This window comes from Panicum virgatum, chromosome 1K, assembly GCF_016808335.1.
Source record: "Panicum virgatum strain AP13 chromosome 1K, P.virgatum_v5, whole genome shotgun sequence".
NCBI lineage: Eukaryota > Viridiplantae > Streptophyta > Magnoliopsida > Poales > Poaceae > Panicum > Panicum virgatum.
In genome coordinates this window covers 35,180,323-35,190,436 of record NC_053136.1, presented here as the reverse complement: position 1 = coordinate 35,190,436, position 10,114 = coordinate 35,180,323, and the positions used below count along the sequence as shown (strand labels likewise).

At 49.0% G+C, this 10,114-nt stretch overlaps 2 protein-coding genes across 2 annotated transcripts; both read left to right on the top strand.

The window, feature by feature from the left end:
• Nucleotides 1-3,286: 3,286 nt before the first annotated feature.
• On the top strand, nt 3,287-7,063 carry LOC120704236 (cytosolic invertase 1). The gene is made up of 4 exons (XM_039988550.1): nt 3,287-3,732; nt 3,888-4,319; nt 5,361-5,919; nt 6,355-7,063. The coding sequence occupies exons 1-4, from the start codon at nt 3,340-3,342 to the stop codon at nt 6,651-6,653; spliced, it is 1,683 nt and encodes a 560-aa protein (XP_039844484.1). The 5' UTR covers nt 3,287-3,339; the 3' UTR covers nt 6,654-7,063.
• Nucleotides 7,064-7,579: 516 nt separating this feature from the next.
• Nucleotides 7,580-8,985, top strand: LOC120704227 (trafficking protein particle complex subunit 12-like). Its single transcript, XM_039988538.1, has one exon. The coding sequence runs from the start codon at nt 7,694-7,696 to the stop codon at nt 8,669-8,671; it is 978 nt and encodes a 325-aa protein (XP_039844472.1). The 5' UTR covers nt 7,580-7,693; the 3' UTR covers nt 8,672-8,985.
• The last annotated feature ends 1,129 nt before the right edge of the window (nt 8,986-10,114 follow it).

Here is a 10,114-nt window from a genome sequence, read left to right as displayed (position 1 = left end):
TGAAAAAGCCTATGATAAGGTTAATTGGGACTTCCTTGAAGAAGTTCTCATCTCTAGAGGTTTTGGTTTAAGGTGGACCAACTGGATAAGGAAAATAACTAGAGGAGGGTATGTGTGTAAGGTTGAATGATGAAAATAGTAACTACTTTCAGGTGGGAAAAGGTCGCAGACAAGGAGACCCTCTCTCCCCCCTTCTTTTCAACCTAGTGGTGGATGTTTTTACTAAAATGCTGATTAAGGCAGCAAATCTAGGCCTTATTGAAGGTTTACTTACAGAGGCCTTTGGGGGTGGGGTGGTCAGCCTGCAATATGCAGATGACACACTCTTGTTCCTTAAGAATGATATCACTAAGGCTGCCCATTTTAAATGGCTACTAGCCTGTTTTGAAAATCTTTCGGGTATGAAAGTTAATTATAGCAAGAGTGATCTCCTGACGTTAGGAACCTCTGAAGAGGAAGATAATAATTTTGTTAGACTGTTTTGCTGCAATCTTGGAAATTTTCCTATCAAATACCTAGGGGTTCCCCTTCACTACACCAATCTGAAAAGAGAAGATATCCAGCCTGTTGTAGACAAGCTGATTAAAAGGATTGCGGGTTGGAGGGGGAAACTTCTGTCTCCTGCAGGGAACCTCACCTTATTGAAATCATGTCTAGCAAGTATTCCTATCTACCTTCTCTCAGTGATCAAATTCCCTAAATGGGCCATTGAGAACATTAATTCTCAAATGGCAAACTTTCTCTGGAATGATGTTGAAAATAAAAGTAAGTACCACTTATCTAATTGGGAAAGCTTAGCTCAGAAAAAGGATTTTGGGGGCTGGGATATTCCAGATTTGAGAAACATTAATCTTTGTTTATTAGCATCCTGGATTAATAGATATCACCTTAGTGATCATGTTATTTGGAAAAAAATCATTGACCACAAATATAATATTGCTAAACCAAATATTTTCTGTTGTCCTGAAGTAGGTGTCTCTCCTTTTTGGAAAGGAGTCCTCTGGGCTAGTAAGGCTGCTAGGCTAGGGGCCAAGTGGAAGTTTGGGGTTGGTAAATCCATTAGATTCTGGGAAGATCATTGGCTGGGCGATTGTAGTCTTGCCACTCAATTCTGGGAGCTCTATGTTATTGCAAATGAAAAAAATGTTAGCATTGCTGAGGTCTGGGATGGTAATGAGCTGAAAATCTCCTTTAGGAGAAGGGACTCTAACAGACTCATGCTGTCCTGGTTGGATTTAGTTTCTATTGCGGAATCAATCACCTTTACTGAGGATTGTGATTCTATCTTTTGGGCTTTTGATAGCAGTGGAAAGTTTTCTGTGCAAAGTATGTATAGAACTATTAGTTTCAGGGGTATTCTACCAGCACATACGCCGGCTGTTTGGAAGCTTTGTGTGCCAACAAGGATTCACATCTTCCTTTGGTTGCTTTCTAACAACAAAACTTTAACTAGAACGAATTTAGCCAAAAGAAGACATGTTGAGGATATTACTTGCCTCTTCTGTAATGAAAATGAATCTGTTTATCATCTTTTTTTCGGTTGCTGTGTTGCCTCTGTTATGTGGCGCCATCTCTCTGAAATTTTTGATGTTAATCTTGGTGCTGACTATGAATCGGTGGCTAGATGGTGGCTGAGTAATAACAGACATGCTATTATGAACATGACTTGTGCCGCATTAATGTGGTCTATTTGGAAGTTACGCAATGATCTTTGTTTTCAGGGAAAGGCATGGCAAAGCGAGAAGGTATTACTGTACAAGCTGCTGGGGACATTGAGGAACTGGCAACTACTATGCAAGGAGGCGTATCTGGTGGATTTGGCGAGTGTCTTGGAGGCGCTGGAGCTCAAACTACGCCAACCACTACGTCTGCAAGATGGGCCTCCGAGATCCAGGGAGCTGGTCTCGTCAAGTTTGGGGGCCATCAGCTGGGAAGGCTTCAGAAGCTGTCAGGACACCAACTGAACAACCTATTGTTCAGCTTCCGAACTGCCCTGTTGAGAGGCTAAGCACGGAACAGCCTAGATATAATGTTTTGCTTGATAGCGGGCGCGCTTAGAATACGCTGAACTTGAACTTGCTGTAACAGAATTTGTGACACTCGGTGCTTTGTTTCAGCGAAATAAAGCGGGGAAACCTGGTTTCTAAAAAAAATATTCTTGTCAAATAACTACAGCAACCCTTCTGATGTTGTAAACATGTGCATCACCTAAAGAAGGAATGCCTTTCATATTTGTTTCGGCAAGTATTCCACCAAACGGATAATATACTCATCCGTCTTAATGGAATGGAACCTGATTATTAATTCTTGCCTATCCAAATTCCAAATGAGTCCAAAACGAAACGCTCACTAAATGTACGATGCCAAGAAACCGGTAGAGTTGCCATCGCGTCCACGAAAACCTCCAAAAAGAACCGAGAATGTTAAGCATATCCGTAGGCTGTAGGCACATCAGTGTCGGATCATGATCAGCGCGGGGGGCAAGAAGGATTAAGCCGATCACTAGCCAAAACGAGCCAGGCAGGGCCCTCGAGACCCCAGCGCGCGGCTGCCGCGGGGCTTCTCCCATATCGCCGGGCAGATCGCCACCGCGGGCCTGTCGCCCCCGCTCCCTCAGACCCTCACCCCCTTCCCTTGGGACCGCCGGCCCCAACCCGGGTGGGCCCGCGCGCGGCCCCCAACGGCGGTGACCGCGCCACGTCGGCGCCGCGTCCTCCCCACCCTCCAACCAACGGACCAACCCCACGTGCTGCACAGCAGCGCGGTAGCTGCTTGGAGCCTAGGACCCACCGCCACCCGCCCTCCCCCCGCCAGCAGCGCTGGTACCCAGCTGCCAGCCACTCACGCTCGCCGACGCGCGGGCCCCCACCGCGCCGGCCCCCACCGCGCCGGCCCTACCAGCCATGGGCCGCTATAAGACGCCGTGGCGCCGGCTAGCCGCACGCTGCTCCTCGCCTCCTCTAGCGCCGGCGACGCCTCCCCTCGGCTGTGTCTATCCTATAAATAAGCATCCCCCAGCTCGCTTCTCCCTTTTTCCTTTCCCCATTTCCCGTTTCTCGTGTCGCCGTCGTCGCGACTCGCATCGAGATTCGCGCGGCCGTTGTCCTGCTCGGCGCTGCTGTGGCCTGCTGCTGCTCCTCCTCCTCCTCCTCTCGACCTCTCCTTGCCTCGGTAGCGTCCGCGCCCAGATCTCTCGCTCGCTCGCCGGCGCCCCGGGCTAGATCTGGGCGGAGCGGGGAGGCGGGGGGGGCGGCCGGAGCGCGGTGAGCCGGTGAGGCTCGGAGGAGGAAGGGGAAGGGGGGGAGGGGGAGGGCAACAGCGAGCGAGCGCGCGCGCGCCATGGAGCTGGCGGTGGGAGGCGGGATGCGGCGCTCGGCGTCGCACACCTCGCTGTCGGAGTCGGACGACTTCGAGCTCACGCGCCTGCTCAGCAAGCCGCGGATCAACGTCGAGCGCCAGCGCTCCTTCGACGACCGCTCGCTCAGCGACGTCTCGCACTCGGGCGGCTACGGTAGGGGCGGCGCCTTCGACGGCATGTACTCGCCGGGGGGCGGCCTCCGCTCGCTCGTCGGCACGCCGGCCTCCTCCGCGCTCCACTCCTTCGAGCCGCACCCCATCGTCGGCGACGCCTGGGAGGCGCTCCGCCGCTCCCTCGTCTTCTTCCGAGGCCAGCCCCTCGGCACCGTCGCCGCCGTCGACCACGCGTCCGAGGAGGTCCTTAACTACGACCAGGTGGGCTGCCACTGCACTTTTTGTTCATATACAAACTGCAAGCTATTATTTTCGTGACAGCAGCAGCTGCAAATCATTTTTTTTTTGATTCAGAGGTGCTTGTAATTCAGGCGCTTATCGGTTTCTGCTTATGTATCTTATTTGGGGGAACGCAGGTGTTTGTGAGGGATTTCGTGCCGAGCGCACTGGCGTTCCTAATGAACGGCGAGCCGGATATCGTCAGGAACTTCCTTCTCAAGACCCTGCTGCTGCAGGGCTGGGAGAAGAAAGTCGACCGGTTCAAGCTTGGGGAAGGAGCCATGCCGGCGAGCTTCAAGGTGATGCATGACGCGAAGAAGGGTGTTGAAACCCTACACGCCGATTTTGGGGAGAGCGCGATTGGGAGGGTTGCGCCGGTGGATTCCGGGTTCTGGTGGATCATTCTCCTGCGGGCCTACACAAAGTCCACCGGGGACTTGACGCTAGCAGAGACACCTGAGTGCCAGAAAGGGATGAGGCTCATACTGAGCCTGTGTCTGTCCGAGGGGTTTGATACCTTCCCGACATTGTTATGTGCCGATGGTTGCTGCATGATAGATCGCAGAATGGTAAGCTTTGATCATTCAGTATGCATGTATCTGTTGGAATGTTTATTATAGAATAAATATCTAGAGCACTATTGATGGAATTTATGGACTTGGTATCTCCCATTATTCTAATGATATTTTAATATGAGGTTCAGTGTTCTAGTGGTCAAATTCACGAGTGGTTAGTGTTTGCAGTCCTAATATTGCAATTTTTTCTTGATTTATGTGCTTCGTGTGCCCTATATTCTGAACATATAGGATATCAGTCACCATTCGACACCGCTGAAATGTGACACTGTGAAAACACTATTTTGTTACTGGTATAATTAGTTTGTTTTATTTTGTTTGGTGGAGTTAATGATTTCAGTTGTCTGTTAAAGTAATGACATGAGCCTGTCACAGCCGTGGCAGAGCCCAGGTTATTTATTTTCGTGGATTAGCCAAACTTCAATTATTTAAACTTGGTGCTGTACTGTACTGCAGTTGTTTCTGTTTGATATCCAGCATATCAGCGTTTGCAAAAAAAAAACTAATATCTATTTATTCTATTATAAAATGAGGCCACACATCATTTCCGCCCCTGTTTGAGTATGAACTTACCTACAACTGATGCATGAAAGCAGATTACTTTGTTAGCCTTTTAATTGTTGGAAGAGCCTAGTCCTGCTATTACATCTAGTTAACAGCATTCAACCTTGCATTACAGATGCACATGAAGATTGTCTCCTATATATGATGATTGTTATACATTTTTTTTTACATGAGCATCACTGTACTTGAATTCTGCTACTTGTCTCATACGGTGGCATGTTAACTCATCAGTCATCTGTCCTTTTTCTCCTCGCTAGTAAAAAATAGAAATATGGCAAATAGAATAAATCCATTTCACTGTAAATCTTTTGATGAGAATATTTATTAGTCTCACTTGTCCTTGTCGCTGACTTTGGACATGCATACCAATCTCTGAATTACATGTGTACATATGTGCTGAATTATTTAGTTTTAAATGCCACTTAATTTGTAACTGAGCTTACATGTTCATTGTTACTGTTAATCTTGTAGGGTGTATATGGCTACCCCATAGAAATTCAAGCACTTTTCTTCATGGCACTTAGGTGTGCTCTTCAAATGCTTAAGCATGATAATGAAGGGAAGGAGTTTGTAGAGAAGATTGCTACTCGCCTTCATGCTTTAAGCTATCACATGCGAAGCTATTTCTGGCTTGATTTCCAACAGTTAAATGACATTTACCGTTACAAGACAGAAGAATATTCGCACACAGCTGTCAACAAATTCAATGTTATTCCGGATTCTATTCCGGACTGGCTGTTTGATTTCATGCCTTGTCAGGGTGGCTTTTTCATTGGTAATGTTAGTCCTGCAAGGATGGACTTCCGTTGGTTTGCACTTGGAAACATGATTGCCATACTTTCTTCTCTTGCAACACCTGAGCAATCTGCGGCTATAATGGATCTTATTGAGGAGCGTTGGGAGGAGCTTATTGGTGAAATGCCTCTGAAGATATGTTATCCAGCCATTGAGAACCATGAATGGCGAATTGTGACAGGTTGCGATCCGAAAAATACCAGATGGAGTTATCACAATGGAGGATCATGGCCAGGTTAGTGAGCTGCAATTTACTTGGATTACTCTCTTTAAAGTTTAAATTCCTTGCAGTTTTTTAAGGACAAAAAAATGTTTTGCTTTTGTTTTGTCTTGTGTTGGAGGTTGAACTACACTGGCAGTAAGGATAATAATTTGAGATACTTGGTGTTCCATGCATTTGTGTTTTCTGTCAATTCGTAGTGGACATCTGATGGTTTTCCCTTTTGCCAATAGTTCAATAGTTCACATATATCCTAAATTCCTAATCTGTATCACAGAGTTCAGAGTGCATTTGGTTCTTATATGTTTGATGATCTTCCTAATTTATTATATTTCTGATAGAAACTCATAGCACGACATATTGATATCATTGTCCTCAGTCCAAGGTACCTGAGCAATATGAGCTATTTTTTGCACGCCATTTTCATATTTTTGTTTTGTCTTTCTGCAGTACTTCTGTGGCTGCTGACCGCAGCCTGTATCAAGACGGGACGGCCACAAATTGCAAGAAGAGCAATTGACCTAGCTGAGAGGAGGCTGTTGAAGGATGGCTGGCCAGAGTACTATGATGGGAAGCTTGGGCGGTATGTTGGCAAGCAAGCGAGAAAATTCCAGACTTGGTCCATTGCCGGGTATTTGGTCGCCAAGATGATGCTGGAGGACCCTTCACATCTTGGCATGATCTCCCTGGAAGAGGATAGGGCGATGCTGAAGCCTGTTTTGAAGCGGTCCGCATCATGGACAAATTGAGATGGCGACGAAAACTTGTAGGGAAACGAAGTCAGCTGAAAATTCTTGGGGTAGTATCCTTGTCTGCTGCTTACCCCCTTCCTTTGACTTTCCATACCGAGATAGTTTGCGACTTCTGGATTTTCCTTGGTTGTACAATATCCCAGCTTGTTTCCGGAGTTGAAAAGAAGCAACTGCAGAAATGGGCGTTTTCTTTTTTTTTTTCTCAATCTCTCGTTGTAAGAAGATGCTCTGATTCTTGCTTGGGTCATCCTACAAGTTGTGGATCGGTTAATGGATCCTTTTGGTTGGACTCAACTTTGTTGTACCAGTTGACCATACAGATGAGTAAGCTGATAACAGCTTCCCTGTGAACAGCACAAGTGCTATTTCTAACGGATGAATAAAGCTCCTTTCTCTGCGTTGCTACATGCCTGTGTTTCTATTGCTTTACTTGACTGCCTGTCTGCCTGCCCCATGAAGACAAGCCAAAGAAAGTGTGCCTTGCATGTCTCTTCCTCTTGTGTCCCCTATAGATTTGTTGTTGTACACTTAGTGTTGAAGAAAAGAAGAGCCCTCGGATCCAAACCGGAGAAAACCACCTTTTTTGCAATCGTCCAAATTATTTTGCATGAAGTTCGACGTTTTACTTCCCCCTTCCTGAACATCCATCACTGTGACAAGTGGCTCCCACTTTGCATCCCTTTAAACATGTATCATGTAGGCATCCACGGATCCACACCTAAACCTCTTGATCTTTACAAATTTTGGTGACTTGATACAGATTCCCGTTGTGTACTAGCAGCACCACCAGCAGCAAGTAGCAAAATGGAAATAAATAGGGAGATAGTATTTGGATGGAAAGCATCAAAACCAATCAAAATTCCATTGCAGGCCCAAGTCGATCGCAAGTACACCAACACAGCAGAAGCTCAGGACCCGCCTACACATTCGCAGCCCAGTCCACCCTGTCTAGAGAGGGTCCACCCCAGAGGAGCAGACTCCGCTGCCTTCGTCCCCCGAGATCTCGATCCCGATCCCGATCCCGATCCCACCGCGCCATGGCCGCCTCCCCGCCCCCGCCGCCGGCGACCGACGCCGCCGCGCCAGGCCTCCCCGATCTCTCGATCCCCTACGACCTGGCCACCCGCGGGCAGTGGCAGGCGCTCCTCTCCCACCTCTCCCACCCGGCCCCCGTCCCGCACCCGCACCACCGCCTCCTCCTCTCCGCGCTCTCCGCCCTCTCCCTCGCCAAGCTCCGCCGCTTCCCCGACGCCGCCGCGCTGCTCGCCTCCCTCCACCCGGACCCGGCCTGCCCGCCGCCGCCGTTCCTCATCCGCCTCCTCCACGCGCTGCTCCCGCTCTTCCTCCCCGACCGCCCCCTCGCGCTCGACCGCCTCTACACCCTCCTCTCCTCCGTCCGCGCCCGCCCCGACGCCGGCCACCCCGAGTGGTGCCGCCGCGCCGCCCTCGTCGAGTCCCTCCTCGCCGCCGACCACCTCGCCCACCGCGAGTTCGACGTCGCCCTCGCCCTCCTCGCCGACGTCGCCGCGCGCGCGCCGGGCGACCCGGCGCTCCTCTCCCGCCTCGCCTACGCGCACCTCCAGATCGGCAACCTCGCCGCGGCCGCCGCCGCGTTCCGCCACGTCGAGTCCGTGGCCGCCGCGGCCGAGGACCCCGCGCGGCACGCCAACCTACTCGCCCGCAACCGCGCGCTGGAGTGCATCGTGGCCAAGGACTACGCGGCGGCGGTGCGGGAGTACGAGCGCTGCATCGAGGCGGACCCCGCCGACGCCGTGGCGCTCAACAACAAGGCGCTGTGCCTCATGTACTCGCGGGACCTCGGCGACGCCATCAAGGTGCTCGAGGGCGCGCTCGAGAGGGTGCCCACGGCGGCCCTCAACGAGACGGTGGTGGTCAACCTGTGCAGCATGTACGAGCTCGCCTTCGTCAACCACGGCGAGGTCAAGAGAAGCCTCGCCGAGTGGATCGCCAGGGTTGCTCCCGACGACTTCGACACCTCCTGCACGCGCATGTAGGAGGTAATGCCTGTTGCACTTCAGCTTTGGGCCATTGCACACCATTCTGTATCTCATGGCTGTTCTGTGGCTTATGCTGAAATTTGACTGTCCATGTTTCCATAGCTTTCAACCTATTTCTTTGGTAGCAATTGAAGTTGTGAGGTGATTGCCTGGTTGGATTGGTTATACATGGATGAAAAGAAAGGAGTAAATTGTAGAAGACAAACATGTTGCTGTGATTACACCTGTAGAGAACCCCAGTTTTTCATTGCAAGTGTCGCTTAACCTCAAATGTCATAAATCACAACATTCACACTCCTTCCCACCTTAAAGCAAATTCTACCCATGTTGGCGGTTGAAGCCTAATTTCATGCTGAACTTGGTGGCTATAAATCCATTAGCACTTTAGACACATTTCCTGAGATTGTTGTGCGTGGCAAAATAGAGGGGTCAACTGTCATACCATTTACTGTCCCTTTTTGTCTTTGGCAAGAAACACATCAAGGATGCACAAGCTTAGCATTGAAAAAATCATGGAATATCTTATGCAGTCCTGGTTGATTTACTACTAGTATACTCGAGTGACATGAGGTCGGAGCCCAGGAAAAAGAACTATTATGTATGATAAGAAGCCGCACCGGGTCTGATAGTGTGACTGCATAATAATGCAAGAAAAGTTTATGCAATGGTTTGAGCACCACGCCATATATCCAACAGATTTACTCATCAATCGAAAGTAACAGTAAAAACCTGAAAAAAACATAGAAAAAATGATAACTGCTGCCAATACAGAACACAGATAAAAAAGCTAGAAAAGAAAACGAGAAACATATCAATAGCTGGGCTGTTACGTTGGTGGGCACGGAGTCACGGACAGCCGCGTCGCTCGCTGCAGCGTCGCGCGCCAGGAAGCGCTATAGCACGCTATTGTCGTTTTGGATTTCCGTTGTTTGTCTCTTATGCTCCCTCACTTGTAAATGCAAAATCTCTTGAGCACAACTAATAAATCGATTGCATATATAATAACTGAGCATTGCAAAATATGTGTTTAGTGTTTCTCCTTCACAATAAGAAATACTGAGCATAGAGTGCAGCTTAGCACGACTTGAAAATGATATCTGGATTGGTGCTTAGGAATTTCATTAGAGAATGTATGCACACAATTGGCTATCTTTCTTTAGGACTATTTGAATTACATTCTTGAACTACATTCTTGAACTATTGCAGAAGTCCGAATTTTAACCTTCAATTGTAAAACTAGATAATATTTATACCTATTTCTAAAGCGCGGACAGTTTATGCAGTATTGTTGACTTTGATACGTTTTTAGTCACACATAGGAGGGTCCGATCGTCCTGACCTCGCACCAGACCCCGCGCTACTCGTCTCCCCCTCGCTCCTGTTCTTAGACATCACGCATCTTGGTTCCCCTCCGCATGTTCACCTGCGCTCGCACGCGAT